The 19,576-nt window shown below is 35.8% G+C and overlaps 1 protein-coding gene across 1 annotated transcript; it reads left to right on the forward strand.

Annotated features, from left to right (window-relative positions):
- The first annotated feature begins 2,257 nt into the window (after positions 1-2,257).
- Positions 2,258-5,388, forward strand: LOC132751083 (putative nuclease HARBI1). The gene is made up of 2 exons (XM_060741193.1): positions 2,258-2,693; positions 3,734-5,388. Exons 1-2 carry the CDS (start codon positions 2,348-2,350, stop codon positions 4,525-4,527), a joined length of 1,140 nt encoding a protein of 379 aa, XP_060597176.1. The 5' UTR covers positions 2,258-2,347; the 3' UTR covers positions 4,528-5,388.
- The last annotated feature ends 14,188 nt before the right edge of the window (positions 5,389-19,576 follow it).

Below are 19,576 nucleotides of genomic sequence, written 5' to 3' on the forward strand. Positions count from 1 at the left end.
GTGCAATAAATACAGATGAAAATTTGATAACAGAAACTGCAGTTATTTATGATAGGAGTTAAAATATACTTTTTTCTGGCTTATGTTTTTTATTTGATATACTTCATATTTTATGGAACGATTTACTTACTGTGTTTTAGTTTTCTATATAATTTCACAAGCTTGCGTTACAGGATATACACCGTGATGGGTAATTGTCAATATACACAAGAAATAAGAATAAAATTTATTTTGTAATGCTGCATTTCATTAGCAAAAGGACAGGTATGTTGTTATAGACATGTATGAACGTTTTATGTGATATGTACTGAAAAAAATACTGACCGGGGTTTAATCTAAACTACCTACCATTTCTTGCACCGCTCATAAAAAGCTCATACAAAGCTTGCACAACTTGGCACTAACCTTCATATACGTCTTTTTCATACTATAAAACACAATTATGGAAGATTTTTAACACAACCTCATAATGGTATTTTGTCTCGACTCATTAACACCTTTATATTTAGAACCAAAATCAAAGTACGTACATGTGTGTCTACTAATAAATCAAACGACAAAAACAGGGCTGCCAAAAATCATAGGTAAACTAGAACTATCACTAAATGTGATTAATACCCCCACAAGACTGCTTCGGAAATGAGGATGTTACTAGTAACAGAATACCTTGTAAAAGAATTGAAATATAGAGTTATGGTTGTGGGCAATTAAAGATAGTTATTGTTCTTGTATGTTGCATTTCCTTTCAATGTGGTTGGCCATTGATGAAGTTTAATTGAATTACTCTGTAATAAGTCCAGAAAGACAAAGAAAAGGAACAAAGGGCAAAAAATCTATAAATACTGAAGATAGAGTTATAGTTCTTATGACTGCACTTCCTCTTATTGTGCTTGACCATTGTATGAATTTATTTTGAATTCCAACCAGTACGTTTTAAGTTATGCTCCGGACAAGGAAAAGTATCAAAGGGCAGTAACTGTATTTTGTCAAAATGGAGTTATGGCTCTTGTGCACTGCACTTCCTTTTAATGTCCTTGACAACTGTATGAAGTTGTACTGAATTCCAAACAGTAATTTTCAAGTTATGCTCTGGACAAGGAAAAGTAACAAAGGGCAATAACTCTGTAATTAGTCAAGATGGAGTTATGGTTCTTGTGCACTGCACTTCCCTCTTATTGTGCTTGACCATTGTATGAAGTTGTTTTGAATTCCAACCAGTAGTTTTCAAGTCATGCTCTGGACAAGGAAAATTAACAAAGGGCAGTAACTCTGTAATTAGTCAAGATGGAGTTATGGTTCTTGTGCACTGCACTTTCTCTCAATGTGCTTGACCATAGTATGAAGATATAATGAATTTCAAAAATTAGTCTTCAAGTTATGGTCTGGACAAAAGAAAGCAATGGAGAAAACGAAGGGCAATAACTCTGTAGTTACTTTAGATAGAGTTATGGTTCTTGTGCACTGCACTTTCCCTTATTGTGTTTGACAATTGTATGAAGTTGTTTTGAATTCCAACCGGTAGTTTTAAAGTTATGCCCCTGACATGGAAAAATAACAAAGGGCAATTACTCTGTAATTAGTCAAGATAGAGTTATGGTTCTTGTGCACTGCACTTCCTCTCAATGTGCATGACCATTGTGTGTAGTTGAATTCCAACCATTAGTCTTCAAGTTATGCTCCGAACAAGGAAAATGCACGGACGTCTGGACCGACCGACAACCGGGTGACTCCTATATACCCCCCCTCTCAAACTTCGTTTTAGGGGGTATAATAAAAATTTAACTTACGGCGTAAGAGCGATATTATAGCGAAAATGTGCAATATCCAAACACATTTTTTTATTTTGATAAACAATATTTGATGTATTAATTTAAAAAAAAATCAACAAAAAAACAGTATTTCATATTATAATTTTTTGATAAAAAGAGAAAAGAAAAAGTAAAAACAACTGCACAACATTACTGACAATTGTTTTAAAAGTAACCATATTAATTTGATTGTTTGATGAGTTATTAAAATTGTCAGTTAAGATATTAGAATTATAGCATGTACGTCAATCTGGTAGAAAAGGTATAAACAGGCAGTTTTTTTATCATTTACTTACTGAACAAGTGCATTAAACACAACACCATGTCATCACTGGAGAGATAAATGAATATGGCTACTACCCTCTACAGCAGGAAATGCAGGGCGGTACTTAAGCTGCAGGAGATGGACAAAATACGGAGGGAGGAAATATATGAGCGCATTCGGTATACATACCCGTGTAATCCGTGGTTGTTTACCCAGTGTAACTCGAGGTACTCGAGTAATAAATTTTGTCCGAACAGTTATTGGGTAAGTCAAGATGGCTGACAAACATCGGAAAAAGAAAATGATAATAGCATTAGCTATTAAAAAACTTCTTGATGCTTACAACACCAAAGCATTGTTCTTCCTCATGACACACAATGACCCAGTGATAAGTACATGTACAAGACTCTTGATGCGACGCGACAGCGTACCGCGCATAAGACGGTATGTAGAATCGGTAGTACCAAGATACAGTTTAAGCGACTTCAAAAGTCATTTTCGCCTAGAAAGAAGCTCATTTGAACTAATATGTGTAGCCATTGGTAGACATTTTAAAAGACAAAAGGGGAGCACACCATTGCCGGTGGAGAAACAACTTTTAATTTTTCTGTGGTTCATGGGTAATAATTTTCTTGTTCTGCTTGGTTTGAAAAAAAAACAGTACTAAAACAAAAACATTTATTACACTAACTTAAATGTCTGTATTGCATTTTATTGAATTGTGAAAATATATTACATTCAAAGAACAAATTAATGTTGGCCCGGGATATTTAAATACATGCATGCTCTCGTTATAGGTTATTGATACTCTTCAACAGTTCTATGAGTATATATATGTATAAAGGATAAAACACTACTTTTAACTGCACAATATTTTCATTTTATTTTACTTTATCAATTTTATACCACCAGATGAAACATCGTAAATGTTTTTTTTTTATATTTTAATTACAAGTAAAGGAAAAGTAAGGTTTTACCGAGGTGTGATTGACGAACGAGCACTTAAACTTTAATATTTGCCTCATTTAAATGTGATCGATTATTAACGGTGTTTGCAATCGTCATCCAATAACAGTACAATTTAAAATTTGCTATTTAACTTCATAAGTTTAGTCCTCCTAAAATATTTTGAAAATTACAAATTTTCTGAATTACAGAATTGACAGGCAACATACGGTGGCTAAATTACACCATTTTTCATGACGAGAGAGGCATTCTGTAACACTAATCAATTTTACATACTGAAAAATGCAAGAAAAAAGTGTGCCTCACTTGAAAATTATTTGTGGAATCCACCAGTTTCAAGCGTTATCTGGCATTCAAAAACGCGACTTAGGACCAGCCGTCCTGCATATACAGCCCCAGGCCTATAAATCATTCAACAATTGTCGATTGGTTATAAAACTATATATGTGTCCATTTATATATATATTTATATACATTTGTACCTTCTATCGCAGAATGATTTGTTTTGTGCAAATTAATCACTGTACAATGAACTGTTCACTTACTCATATGCAATACAGTGTTCAATTATTTCTAATGTACCGCTTATGGGCAACCAAAGAACAATGTCTTATGGGCATCTCCACAATACTTAAATACTGCTGTGGCATGTTGAAGAACAAACATTAATCACATCATAATTATTTATTTTCAGGAACACATGATAGTTTTCGGTCACTAGCAGACAGGTTTGGGGTATCAACATCTACCGCACACACATGCTGTGGGAATATCGCACGGAAAATAAGTTTGCATTTAGTGAAGCGATTTATAAAGTGGCCACGGAATGAAGCCCTGGACTCGGTAACTCAGGGATTTTTGGAAAAATGCAAGCTTCCGGGTGTAGTTGGTGCAATAGATGCATGTCATGTTCGAATTACAGCTCCTCAAATTAATCCAGAATCCTATTACAACCGAAAGAAATTTCATTCAGTTAATCTTCAAGCAGTAAGCGATAATCGTCTCTTGTTTCTCGATATATTTGTTGGCTGGCCTGGCAGCAGTCACGATGCACGAGTTTTCAAAAACTCGCCACTCTTTTTAGAAACTGCTGAAAATGCTATACCCTGCAACAAGTATATACTTGGAGACGCAGCATACCCACTACTACCTTGGCTGATGACACCATTTAAAGATTACGGAACTCTATCAAGAGAAAAGCAAAACTACAACAAGCAGCACAGCAGGGGCAGACAGGTTGTAGAACGTGCATTTGGCCAACTGAAAGGAAGATTTAGACGTTTGACACTGTTTTATGTACACAAAATAGAGCTGTTAGTTTACTGTATAGTAGCTGTATGCGTTCTCCATAATGTCTGCATCCTTAACGACGATGAAATAAATGATTTCTGTGAAGAACCCGATATAAATGTGTATGATGAACTAAATGAAGACAGAGAAAGTGGAATCCTATTTAGAGATGACCTTGTCCGATATCTTTCGCAGTGACCATTTACCATTTTACTAGAACTATAGAGTAAATTCTTATTAATATACTTTGAACGAAAGTGTGAAATAATTAAATCAATTGGTTTATAGCAATACGCTTAATGTATATCCACCTGTCGTATTCTGATATGTATTATCTGATATTCAATATTAAAGTTCTCGTAACTCAAAATTTTAATGGTTTAATATAATTTATCTTTTGCTCAAATAAAGAATCATCATTGTTACGAAAGCATTTTAGTAACACAAACACGCACGCAAGCGCGCACACACAGAAACCCCCCTCTCTCTTAATTGTATTTAAATTCCTTAATTTTCTCAACACAAAAAAAATTAAGGAGAGAGATGACCTTGTAGTAAAGATGTCTGCTTCTCAATTAGTTGATCGAGGGTTAAAGCCCTACTGAGGTCACAACCATGTTTCTTTTGACACGGTCACACCAGTACCGGATAGTTCCAGGAAGTGGATTCAATATGTTCAGATAAGCTCCGAGCTTCCTTTACAAGCAAACTGAATATGTGGATTAATAAAAAACATACTAACACGTTTTATTACGCCTTTTTCAACTATTTCAATTATATAGGTGGGAGGTTTCCTAACCATCATTCCTGGAGAGTAACACAAGTACTACAATCATATCTTGTACATCAAGGCATCTCTCAGGAATCGAAACCATGCCAGAGAAGTCGTCAGCGACTCTAATAACTAGACCCCTGAGTCAGTATAGATCATACATGATCAGTATCTCAACAACTTTACCAGAAATACTTCAGCAGGACTTTTACAAATCCCGCATAAAGTGTGGAGCGACAGACAGGGATGTGTTAGATTATAGATGTATTCCATGCCAGAACCTGCAATTTCGGGAGCAATATACAAAGAATATTGCAAGGGTTGAAACAGAATTTATTAAGAAGTTATAGAACATTACAATAAAACATGATTGTAAAAATGAAATAATTCAGGAAGGCATTGTTATGCAATGAACAAAGCTAAAAACAATGGGACCATTGGCCCCAGGTCACTCACCTGAGTACAGAATTATAATGGTGTAAACAAAACCAGGCCAAAACGTAGATCTAAGCTCTAGACCAAACACTTTCCAACAATAAGATTTTTGAAGTTTTTCCTATATTAGTCTATGTAAAATCAATTGACTTCCCAGGCGAGGCCAATATAGACCCTTGGGCCATAATTTGTACAATATTGGTAGAGGTCCACTAGAGAATGCTACACACCAAATATCTAAGCTCTAGGTGAAATAGTTCAGACAAGATTTTTAAAGTTTTTCCTATTGGTTGCCATAACGACCAGAATTTTCAATGGAATTTAATTTTTTTAACACCTTTGAAAGGGGATCACCTAAGGATCATTTCTGTAAAGTTTGTTTACAATTGGCCACGTGGTTCAGGAGGAGATGTTGTTTTAACAAATTGTTGATGACGGACGACGAACACTGAGCCATCACAATACCTCACCATGAGCACGTTGTGCTCAGGTGAGCTAAAAATATAGCAATTAAAGCAGCACGCCTTAAGATTTATTTCAATGTTCATGAAAATATAGTGTTAGTGTTTAGTAAAAATGTTTATTAAAAGTACAAATGACAAAGGCCAACTTACACAGAAATTACCTTAAATGTATCAAAAATACTTATTTAGGCCTTATTTTTGCAAATAAAGCTGAAAATTAGGGTGATATAGAACAATTTACTTTTTACTTACTACAAGTAAAATATTAGATGCCTTGCAACAAATTCAAGACAATTTAAAGAAAAATGTCACTTGTCCCGATTACAGCAAATGAAACCTTCCTTGAACAAAAATAAGTAAAAATAACGCTTTCTAACAAGGGATACTCAAAATGTATTTACATAGAACCTTTCCAATATACACACAGATTTTCTAAATTACGACTCTGCATTACATTTCACCTCATCTTCAAACTGTGATAATTTACAATTATTAATACATTTCTTCAGAAGCTTGATTGTTCATATTTTGATAAAATGAAAAACAGAAGCCTTCCTGGCAAAACAATATTTAACATAAACTCTTGTAATATGTGTTATACATATATTAAAAAAGCAAATAAACAAAATTCAAACATTTACTTTTTAACCTTTCCAATAGTTACCGTGATTTTCTATATGGGACACTAAACCTTCATTACAAACTGTAGTAGATTTACAACTTATCAATAAGTTTCTTCAATAAATTGTTTTGTTCACTGTTCATTTTTTCGATTACAGACAGCATTCTCTGGTCTCTTTCCTCCATCAATTCCTTCAACTCATTTACCATGCTTTTTCTGCGTGGACGCTTGGATTCAAAGGCTGGTGAAGAAACATCTGAACTCTCATCAGTTTCGTTGGCATCAAGATCAGTGCCTTCTACTTTATCCCCTGATCCAAATGTGCAAAGTGGTTTTACTGCCGGGTCGTCCCCAATAAGAGCATGCATCTCTTTTTCATATTTAAATGAGCACTTTCCACTTCCTGATTTCTTATTTTTATCTACATATGCTTTGTATGACCGTTTCATATATTTGTACCTGTCTATGCATTGTGTAACAGTAACATTGAAACCATGTGTTATGAGAACTTCCGCAATACCTGTCCATACTTTTGTTTTGTTTTTAGCCCCTTTCAGTTTTTCCACCTATTTCCATTCTCGTCAACAAACGCGGTTGAGGTTTCCGTCGATTCCGCCATATTGAATCTGCAAGTGGCAATATATTCGGATAGAATTACCCACTTTCCCGGCTTCTTGAGGTGGGTAGAATTTTGGTCACACGAGTAACATTACATGGGTAACACGAGTTGTACTAGAGCATTACCCGTGTTAACCCGTGTTAACTCGAGTAGGTATGCCGAACGCGCTCATTATAAGACAGTCGATTGAGAGAAGAGGAGAATGAAGTTGACTCCGGAGCGGGAGGTCCGGTCTCCCAAAATAGTTTGAGATAATGTTATTATCATCATTTGGAAGACTGGTCAACCGACCTAGATAATAATAGAGGAGTTTCGCCTCAATCTTAGCCAAAGCAAGAAGTGGGCAAGATAGAGTACTGCCCGACATGCAGGGGCACTCACACTCCTAGTGAGTGCAAGTAAATGGCATTAGCAAAATCAAACGGCCCTTATCAATGCCACCCAACTGTTTCGAAAAGAAATACCTCAGATTATTGTCACACAAATATAAAATTCATTATATCAGTCCCAATTTTTAAAAACAAGAGTGTCATGATGACCCTGAAATCACTTACCTGTATATAGACCCCTTGGCCAAGGCCAATTTAAAATCAAGGGCTTTTATTTGAACATAAATACATATACATATAGGGAAAAACAATGACCACCCCCCCCCCTCGGAGCCCAGGGCTTTTAATTGAACAAACTTGGTAGACACTCACTAGAAGATATTTCATGCTTAGTATCTAATCTTTAGCTCTTTGGGTTTTTTATAAGAATATTATGTAAGTTTTCACTATACACATATAAGGAAAAGCAATGACCCCCGGGACAGGGCCAATTTTAACCTTAGGGCCCTTATTTGAACAAACTTGGTAGACACACATCATGCTAAAAAAATCTGACAATATCATGATAAAGAAACTTCTTTTGCGATTTCATGATATACTAAAAACAAAATATGTTATACATGCTATACATAAACTCGTATCATCTGAATGGTGAGCAAATTGGGACAATGCCGTTGTGTCACCACCTCTATCTCTGTCAAACCGCAGTGATAAAACAGTTCTTCTTCGATGCCGAATTGGACACACTAAAATTACCCACTCTTATCTCCTCACAAATGACAATGCCCCTTTCTGTGTAGGTTGTAATGAAAATTTTACTGTCAAGCATTTTCTTCTTGAATGTCATGATTTTTCACAGGCCCGTTATAGATTTTATTCTGTAAATTCACTCAAAAACCTTTTTAATACAATTCCATCAAAAAACATAATTGATTATTTGAAAGAGATAAACTTGTATTCTTGGATCTAATTGGTTCATTTCTATTGTCATTTACAAAGTTTTACATAACATTTGAGCCTATTATAGCGTTCGGCACGATATGGGCAGTTATGTGTTGACGTGCCGTAAAAATCCAAACAAACAAACAAGCATAGATTTAAAAATAAGCATATACTTATTTTAAGTGATAGTTCAACATCAGTGTGCTACATTAATAACATTGGTGGCATTAAGTCAGTTCAGTGTAATAAGATTGCAATTGAGATTTGGGAAATTTGTATCAAAAATAACATTTTGATAACTTGTTCCCATATAGCCGGGGTGGATAATCAGGCAGACAAGCCTTCACGGCAATTTAATGAGCAATTAGAATGGAATTAAATACAGGAGGTTTTGAACAAACTTGTAAAAAAATGACAGCTACCAGACATTGATTTATATGCTTCCAGACTGAATACAAAGTTACTTATTTATTGTGCTTGGAAACCAGATCCAGATGCAAAATATTTTGATGCTAGTAGTCTGTTTATATATTTTGTCCTTTCAGTTTAGTGAGCCGATGCATTCAAAAGATAACAGTCGACAAAGCAAAATGAATATATTGGTAGCTCCACTTTGGCCTACTCAACCATGGTTTACGGCGTTAATTAGAATTTTAGTGGACAAGCTTGTACTTCTATCCCATTTGGAAAATCTTTTAACAAAACGATTTAAGCAAAAGTTCATCCTCTGAAGTTAACATTGATTGCATGCAAGGTATCGGGAATCCTTTAGTAGCCAAGGCTTTTCTAGACAAGCTACAAACACCCTCATGTCAGCTTGGCGAAAATCTACCAAATACCAATACAAAATATATATTAAACGCTGGTTTCAGTACTGCACTGAACGGAAAATTGATCTAATGTCAGTGTCTAAAAATGATGTGATTGAATGTTTGACAACACAGTACGGAAAAGGTTAAGGCTACAGTTCATTGAATACAGCTAGATCATCATTAAGTTCTCTTGGTATAATGTAAGATACCCATCAAGCAGGTAGTCATCCACTTATTGTACGATTTGTGAAAGGTGTGGACAATAGTAGTCTATGAGTATAGAATTATGAGGGATTAAATGCCTCCCTCCCTACCTACAAAATATTCGAATGTTTAAACATAGAATAACTAACTTTTGTAGAAATGGGAAAAAATATGCTTTAAATACTGATGCGCATGCGCGAGCACAATCTCATTTAATCCCTCAATATTCTATACTCATAGAATTATAATTGAACTTCAACTTCCTAAAGTAAGTTTCGTTTTAATTTCAAATTATAAATAATATCAATATAGTGAATTAAGTTACATCTTTTGAAATTGGAAAATAGTTGTACTTTACCTTGCCAATGAATCATGGAATACAAACTGTAACATATGTGTAGCCATTAAAGTTTTTTCATCCCATCAGAAATATTTTTATATTGTTATTTGTCTCTTCCGTTTTTTTGTCTCGCCCGTTTTTATCATTTCAACTATTTCCAAGCTGTCTTTTTTACATATGATAAGATAATCTCGAAAAGCAATTTTATCATTTAATGTTATTCCGTGTATGCCAAATTCCGAAAGCTTCATACCGCATCTATTCCAAATTATCACAGTTAAATCCAGGACTTTGTTTGAATGAATTTTTATAACATTGAAGGGTTGGTCTAGATAGGAATACTTAAAGCGGCCTTCAGCTTTTCTAAAGGTTAAATTTATTTTTAGATAAATCGTTTCATATAATTGTCATATCAAGAAAATAAGGTGGAAATGAATTTGACAACTATAAAATACATTTACAATAACGAAACCGTCGATACCGGTCCGCTCTCTATATTTAAATTAGTTAAGCGGACGATTCTTTCCACCTATCTTCTATTTTAAGAAACGAACGTCACTGACGCGCAATAATAGTTCGCGGGACGTTGCCTTGAAGAAGACATAACAGTGATATGATAAACTATTCCAAACTAAAATCATCTAAATGCTTAGTTTATAACAATACACAATTATTGTTTTTCCTACAGAAAATTGAATCTGAAAGTCGCTTTAAAATCTTGATTCCTTAAAGTGGGTATCTTATGAGAATGCCTAGGCAAACCCTAATAATTGTTGGGTCCCAGCGTCTCACACGAGCATCACAGCTTCTACTAAAATGTCTTTTTCAAAAAAAATCTTCTGCTTAAAGGAGCATTAGTTGTACTTGTCAAGAATATGAATAATCAACTATTAAAGGACAAAGTGGTGTTGTCCATAAACTTTCAAGAAATTCCAACTAGTAATTAATTACAATGGTAATTCACATCAGGTACATCCCGAAAGATTTGAGATTTTTGATTATACACATAATAAAACTTATATTTGCAATGACTGTCCATCGTGCCAAGTGACAAACTATGGTAACATATATGTAGACTGCTTTTCTTTTTTAGCACCTGGCCAAATTGGTGTAGCAGTTTGGCGAGCTATAGCTTAAAAAGCACTGTACATAAAGAACTTTTCTTAGGAAGCTGCAACATTAGAGCATCCAGATTCAGTTTAAAATGCATTTGAAACATAACCATTTTGAGAAGTGGAAGATTTGTTCGTGTCCTTAAAACATACCTACAACTATTCCTCCAGTGTCTTTATGTACAATTGTTTAATCAAGTGATGACTTCAGTGATTATGATTGTATACTACTTTTTACGGCACGTCAACAAATAACTAGCCATATCGTGCCTAATGCTATAATAGGCCTAAAATGTTATGTAAAACTTTGTAAGTGACAATAAAAATGAGCCAATTAGATCCTAGAATACAAGTTTAACTGTTTCAAATAATCAATGATGTTTTTGATGGAATTGTATTAAAGGGTTCTTTGAGTAAAACTACACAATAAAATCTATTACGGGCCTGTGAGAAATCATGACATTCAAGAAGAAAATGCTCGACAGTAAAATTTTCATTACAAGCTACACAGAAAGGGACATTGTCATTCGTGAGGAGATATCAGATAAGAGTGGGTAATTTTAGTGTGTCCAATTCGGCATCGAAGAAGAACTATTTGATCATGGCGGTATGACAGAGATAGAGATGGTGACCACACATTAAGAGATGGTTTAATATCGTTAAATTTATTAAAAACGGCATTGTCCCAATTTGCTTTCCATTCAGATGATACGAGTTTATTTATAGCCGGTCGAAATTCACAAGCAGGTAACAATAAGTCAGTTTTTTGAAAATTTAATGATTGGTTAGCTAAAGCATCTGTAGTACTGAAGTGATGCAAGGTTGTCCTTGTCAATATGATCTCGAGAATTTTTTAGATGCCAATCATTCAGTCCAATTTGTTTCTATTATTTCAGGATTTTTCTTATTCTTACACGATATTTTCCTTTACTCAAGATAAGATATTTTTACTCTTAAGTAGTACTTAAAAAGCTACTTAAGAAATTTCTTAGCTAAAATTTTTCTTAAGGTTGAGAATTTTCTCATTTCTTCTGAGAAATTTCTTAAGTACGTTGCTAGGCTTTTCTGGTTTTTCCATCGCTTAAAATAGTAGCGGAAATGAGGATTGTGCGCGCGCAGCGTCTAATTTTTACAATGGCGGAAGCAGACGTGAAGAAGTGTCGTAACGCTAATTTTTCTGCCAATGACTTATGTTTTACTAGCCAATATCATGGGGCAGCTATCCAGTTAAAACAACAAATTGACAAACTACCAGTACATTCGTCACAACTTTCAGGTGGTGTTCCACAACCAGGAAAGATATCTGCAATGACTGAAGCAGTAATGGATGTTATTGTGAGGAATTCCTGATTCTACAAATTATGATTCCTCCTTGATGATGTTAGAAAGGTATCATTTTATTAAACATTTAATACAGTAAACACTTAGCCTGTAAAGGTATAGTTGTATACAGTCTGTTCTATTTGACATAACATATTGTAACAATACAGACATTTTATAAAACTATTTCCATCAATTGTCACAAAATTGTGTTACCAAAATTCAGAATTTAAGAACATCATAACTATGTCAGTTAAACCCAATTCTTTCATGAATACAAATAATTATTTACATCACAAAATTGTATATACCATTAAAGGTATATTTTGTGTATGATAAAGCCAGTCTGTTTATATACAGCATACAAGATTGGTAAACACATACGCTGTACATGTATGTACGACCTAGCAGGTGATAGTTCATTTCAAAATAACAGTTCATCTGAAACAGTTTTATTATATTTAAATTATAATACTATTATATTATTGTGTTTCAACAGGCTATTGACATATAACAATTTTAAATTTCAATTATTGATTTTGCAATACTTTATACAAGAACGCTAGGTGTGTCTAAGCCTATTATCTTGTTATTGCCATCCATGTACCGATTTTACTTTTCAATTACTCATTTGCAATACTGTATACAAAAATGTTGGATGTGTCTAAGCCTAATATCTTGTAATTGCCATCCATTATGAACTTAAATTAATGGTCTCTTTTGAACAATACTTATCTGGAATTCAAAAAAAGATCAGCTTTTCATAAAGGTTATCATTTATCCTTTACCATTTGTATGAACTAAAATGTGTACATTGTTTTCTTCAGTAATTCATAGAAAACATCAAACAGTAATCTTCCATCAACATCTTGCACAAAGTGCCAATGTTTAGACTGTTCCAATATGAGACAACTGAAAAGAAAGAAACTTAAACTTAAACTTCAGTATCTTTCAAGAATTGAACAATGAATGCTAGTTTTTTTCTCACACATGAACATGTGCTAATTAAATGTTTCAAATGAGCTTAAACAATGTTTTAACAGTCTGGATCTGTGGACATATAAGTGAATAACATTTCATATTTGTTCTAGTAAACATTATTAGCTGCTAAATATAGATATATTACTTACTTTAAAAAACTGTCACTTTGCCTGTTACTTACAATTACTTGAATACCAACAGGCACAGTTTAAATGTCCAGCAAAAATAAATCAAGAAGCACTTGGATTTAAACGCATATGTCTGTTTATAAGTTTGACCAAAAAAATTTCATGTTTGAGCTTTTCATTTTGAGTTCTACTTTACTGAATGGAAACTACAATAACTTTTACTTACTTATCACCAAAAGTATGTCTATACTATATGACCTCTGAATCTTAGACCATTGTGAAAAGCAGCATTGTTTCCATTGATTGTATTGTCTCGAGGATTACTGTTATCATCATTGTCATCATCATCATCTTGTAATGGCATTTGGATGTTTAGCCTCTTGCAAATGTCATGTAGCACTGCACATGCTAGTATTACTCTATAAATACATAAGTGCAAACAATTCCATATAAAGTATATTTACGAGTAAACATATGCACACAATGCTATGATGAATTTGTCAAATCAGTAAAAATGTTATACATGCACACAATGTACTTTAGTATAAAATCACTTGCATTTAAGAACTTTTAGTACATTTACTTTATGTGTCTGTAAGGGATATATAAGGTGTCATATGACTTAATATATTCAAAATTCAAAGATAAATTTTGGTCATTTCTTAATTGTAGCAATATTGGTATTTCATATTAAATAATTTTTTTTTAAATAGAAAGAAATAAGAATCCCTAAAGAGAGCCCAACACGGCAATATTGAAAATGTTGCAGGCTCGGTTTGATCAAGCCTGTTCATTGACTGTCCGCGCCCCCTTGCACCGGCTTAAGCAGAATTCAACATTTAACATAAACTGGTAAATTTAGAAAACTGGGTCATATGGGGGTTGCGTTCATTGAATGCCGCCTTTCCTTGTTGATCTTGTTTATCATATTTTAGAATTTTTGAAACATCCGCAGATGTGTTCATATGGCGGTTATCATGGAACCTTCTATGTGACACGTTCATATTGACCCCCAAGGAAAAAAAATGCATGTGCTCTAAACGAGAAAACAATGGGCGGAACAAAATCAAAAGGAATTTTGAAAGGGGATCTGAGGTTATAAAGCCTGTATATCACAGATTTGACGTCAAAAGACAAATTTAAAAAGCAGGCCACATATCATAAAGGTGCTTTCATTGAACGCCACCTTTCCTTGTCGGTCTTGTTTTTCATATTTTTTTATTGAGCCTTTTCATGGACGGTACTGTCAAGTGCAAACTACCGTCCACGCCCCATAGCACCGGCATAAGCAGAATTCAACATTTAACATAAAATAGATAAAAATAGAATCCCTAAAGAAAGCCCAACACGGCAAAATTGAAAATGTTGCAGGCTCGGTTTGATTGAAAAAAAAAAATTCTGGAAACAAAGTGATCCCTCGGAAGCATTAATCACAACAAAATAACATAAGAATTGCAGACGAGCGGTACTCAATTCTCAACACTTTATATTGCTGGCATCAATGATCCCGAAGGACCAGAAAATATAACAACACTGAAGTGAAGTACGGGGCAACGTTTTACGGCTGCCACACAGCACTTGACACCTGCTGTTGTGAAGTACAAAATTCTGGAAACAAAGTGATCCCTCGGAAGCATTAATCACAACAAAATAACATAAGAATTGCAGACTCGGTTTGATTGAGTCTGTACATGAGGGATAATGAATAAGTTCATGGACGGTACTGGAAAGTGCAAGTTACCTTCTACGCCCCCTAGCACCGGCTTAAGCAGAATTCAACATTTATACATGAAATGGTAAAAGTTTGAATTTAGAAACATCCGTAGATGTGTTCATACGGCGGTTATCATGGAACCTTCAATGTGACACTTCCGTGCCATTCCATGAAAAGCGGCGTATGGTCCCCAAGTAATAAAAAGCGTGTGCCCTAAACGAGAAAACAATGGGCGGAACTAAATAAAATGGAATTTTGAAAGGGGATCAGAGGTTATGAAGCCTGCGTATCACAGATAAGACGTCAAAAGACAAATTTAAAAAGCAGGCAACATATCCTAAGGGGATTCAACATTATTCAAGTAGGAATATTGGAACCACCCAACTAGAAAATGCCGAAAAATTGAAACTAAACATACCACAAGCACAACAATAATGTCGTGCTGAACGATCTTCAAGGATCGAAAATATAACATCATTGATTAAATGTACGGGGAGACTTTTTACAGCCGCCACACGGCACAAACAACACAGATGTGATCATAAAATAGATAAAAATAGAATTCCTAAAGAAAGCCCAACACGGCAAAATTGAAAATGTTGCAGGCTCGGTTTGATTGAGCCTGTTCAACTTTTGAAACATCCGCAGATGTGTTCATATGGCGGTTATCATGGAACCTTCAATGTGACATGTTAGTGCCATTCCATGAAAAGCGGCATATTGACCCCAAGTAAAAAAAATGCATGTGCCCTAAACGAGAAAACAAAGGGCGGAACTAAATAAAAAGGAATTTTGAAAGGGGGTCTGACGTTATGAAGCCTGCATATCACAGATATGACGTCAAAATATAAAAAAACAAGATCAACAAGGAAAGGCGGCGTTCAATGAACGCAACCTCCCCATGACCCAGCAACAAGAACCAATGGCAAGGAGCCCAGGCGGACCCCAAACATAAAAAGGACAGGGCAACGACACGTTAATCATTAAATGATAAATAATTTGTAACTGATTTGGAATTCAAAGAAAATAATAATAGGCCCACAAAGGGGAAGGGGACAGGAGACGGCGGGAAGGGGGGGGGGGTTAATCAAAGAAATAAAAACTAGAGACAATAGAGAAGATATTTACCGTAGACGAGAAAACAACAAGGGACACAAGCAAAAGTGTCACCAAAACAGTATGAAACAACATAGACATACATCTGAGGAACACAGTGGGGCGCCGCCTTGGAACGGTCAGCAGCATAATAATGACTGCTGGGCAGTTTAAACCGGTTAATGGTGCACCAAACCTCGCTCTTAGCCCCACCATGTTCCTATAAACGAGACAGTGTAAATAAAATGAATTCCCGCCAAGTGAAATTCTAACAGTTGTCATGGTTACAAAAGGTAAAATAAGTAAAACACTAAAATGATCATGTAGAAACATATAAAAGTAAACCCAATGACCATAACAAAAGTACTCAATGTCCTAAAGGAAGACAGAGCAACAAGAAAATCACCTACAAGGGCCCGACGAAGCAAGGCAGAAGACGAACATTAAGACAATTCAGTCCCAAAGGGCTTTACGAACTATCCATCATAGAGTCTCCCACTTGGTCCGTCAGATGCAATCAAAAGAGGAAAGCGTAGTGTCCAACTGTAAAAGGGTTGAACACTAAACATGCAGTATGTCTTAAAATAGTAGGGTCATAACCTCTTTTAATAAAACGTTTAATGATTTTAGCAAAAACAGCAGAAAAATACCATGACCCAAAATCTTACGAAGTTTGTAAACCACATCGCCATAAAGACAAATTTAAAAAATTCTGGAAACAAAGTGATCCCTCGGAAGCATTAATCACAACAAAATAACATAAGAATTGCAGACTCGGTTTGATTGAGTCTGTACATGAGAGATAATGAATAAGTGCAACATCCCTCACGCCCCCTAGCACCGGCTTGAGCGGTACTCAATTCTCAACACTTTATAGTGTTGGCATCAATGATCCCGAAGGACCAGAAAATATAACAACACTGAAGTGAAGTACGGGGCAACTTTTTACGGCTGCCACACGGCACTTGACACCTGCTGTTGTGAAGTACAAAATTCTGGAAACAAAGTGATCCCTCGGAAGCATTAATCACAACAAAATAACATAAGAATTGCAGACTCGGTTTGATTGAGTCTGTACATGAGAGATAATGAATAAGTGCAACATCCCTCACGCCCCCTAGCACCGGCTTGAGCGGTACTCAATTCTCAACACTTTATAGTGTTGGCATCAATGATCCCGAAGGACCAGAAAATATAACAACACTGAAGTGAAGTACGGGGCAACTTTTTACGGCTGCCACACGGCACTTGACACCTGCTGTTGTGAAGTACAAAATTCTGGAAACAAAGTGATCCCTCGGAAGCATTAATCACAACAAAATAACATAAGAATTGCAGACTCGGTGTGATTGAGTCTGTACATGAGAGATAATGAATAAGTGCAACATCCCTCACGCCCCCTAGCACCGGCTTGAGCGGTACTCAATTCTCAACACTTTATAGTTATAAAAATCAGGCCACATATCCTAAAGGTGATTCAACAGTATTCAAGTTGGGAAGTAGATAAATACAGAATGCCTAAAGAAAGCCCAACACGGCAAAATTGAAAATGTTGCAGGCTGGGTTTGATTGAGCCTGTTCATGGACGGTACTGGAAAGTGCAAGTTACCGTCCACGCCCCCTAGCACCGGCTTAAGCAGAATTCAACATTTAAACGTGAAACAGTAAAATTTTGAATTTAGAAACATCCGCAGATGTGTTCATACGGCGGTTATCATGGAACCTCCAATGTGACACGTAAGTGCCATTCCATGAAAAGCGGCGTATGGTCCCCAAGTAATAAAAAGCGTAATAAAAAATACTGGAACCACCCAACAAGAAAAAAGCCGAAGAGAAAGATAAAAAGAAGACTAAAATAACACAAGCACAAGAATAATGTCGTGCTGAACGATCTTTAAGGATCGGAAATATAACATCCGTGAATGAATGTACGGGACGACTTTTTACGGCCTCCACACGATAACATCCGCGAATGAATGTACGGGACGACTTTTTACGGCCTCCACACGGCACAAACAACGCTGATGTGGCGATTAAATAGAAAGAAATAAGAATCCTTAAAGAGAGCCCAACACGGCAAAATTGAAAATGTTGCAGGCTCGGTTTGATTGAGGCTGTCCATGGACGGTACAGTCAAGTGCAAACTGCCGTCCACGACCCCTAGCACCGGCTGAAGCAGAATTCAACATTTAACATGAACTGGTAAATTTAGCATTTTGAAACATCTGAAGATGTGTTCATATGGCGGTTATCATGGAACCTTTAATGTGACACATTCCATGAAAAGCTGCATAAGGTCCCCAAGTAAAAAAATGCATCTGCCCTCAACGAGAACTAAATAAAATGGAATTTTGAAAGGGATCTGAAGTTAGGAATATGATAAACAAGATCAACAAGGAAGGGCGGCGTTCAATGAACATATGTCCCAGCAACAAGAACCAATGGCAAGGAGCCCAGGCGGACCCCAAACAAAAACAGGACAGGGCAAAGATAGAGCACGGACAGGTTAATCATTAAACGATAAATAATTTGTATCTGATTAGGAATTCAAAGAAAAAAATAATAGGCCCACAATGGGGAAGGGGACTGGAGGAGGGGGGGGGGGGGTAATCAAAGAAATAAAAAAAAGAGGCAAAGGGGAAGGTACTTACATTACATTACACACATTACATGTCTCGCCCTTGTGTCCACTCCGGGTGCTTGTTTGTTGCCTTCTGGGTGTGTCCGGGGGCGGCGTCCTGTGAACGTTGCCTATGCCTTGTTGATCTATATTCTTGTTATTTTACCGTAAACGAGAAAACAACAAGGGACACAAGCAAAAGTATCGCCAAAACAGTATGAAACAACATAGACTACATTTAACATTTATATTGTTGTTATTAATGCTTCCGAGGGATCACTTTGTTTCCAGAATTTTGTACTTCACAACAGCAGGTGTCAAGTGCTGTGTGGCAGCCGTAAAAAGTTGCCCCGTACTTCACTTCAGTGTTGTTATATTTTCTGGTCCTTCGGGATCATTGAGGCCAACACTATAAAGTGTTGAGAATTGAGTACCGCTCAAGCCGGTGCTAGGGGGCGTGAGGGATGTTGCACTTATTCATTATCCCTCATGTACAGACTCAATCCAAACCGAAGTCTGCAATTCTTATGTTATTTTTTGTTGTTATTAATGCTTCGAGGGATCACATTTGTTTCCAGAATTTTTTACATCTGAGGAACACAGTGGGGCGCCGCCTTGGAACGGTCAGCAGCATAATGACTGCTGGGGAGTTTAAACCGGTTTATAAACCGAGTCTGCAATTCTTTTATGTTATTATGTTGTGATTAATGCTTCCGAGGATCCACTTTGTTTCCAGAT

Source organism: Ruditapes philippinarum, unplaced genomic scaffold (assembly GCF_026571515.1).
Source record: "Ruditapes philippinarum isolate M1 unplaced genomic scaffold, ASM2657151v2 ctg2625_1_1_1_1, whole genome shotgun sequence".
NCBI lineage: Eukaryota > Metazoa > Mollusca > Bivalvia > Venerida > Veneridae > Ruditapes > Ruditapes philippinarum.

What these genes read in the sequence shown, in the direction of transcription:
- LOC132751083 (XM_060741193.1), top strand. Translation starts at nt 2,348, where the DNA reads ATGGCTGACAAACATCGGAAAAAGAAAATGATAATAGCATTAGCTATT. An exon ending in AATTTTTCTGTGGTTCATGG is followed by an intron (nt 2,694 to 3,733) that starts GTAATAATTTTC and finishes ATTTATTTTCAG; the next exon opens with GAACACATGATAGTTTTCGG.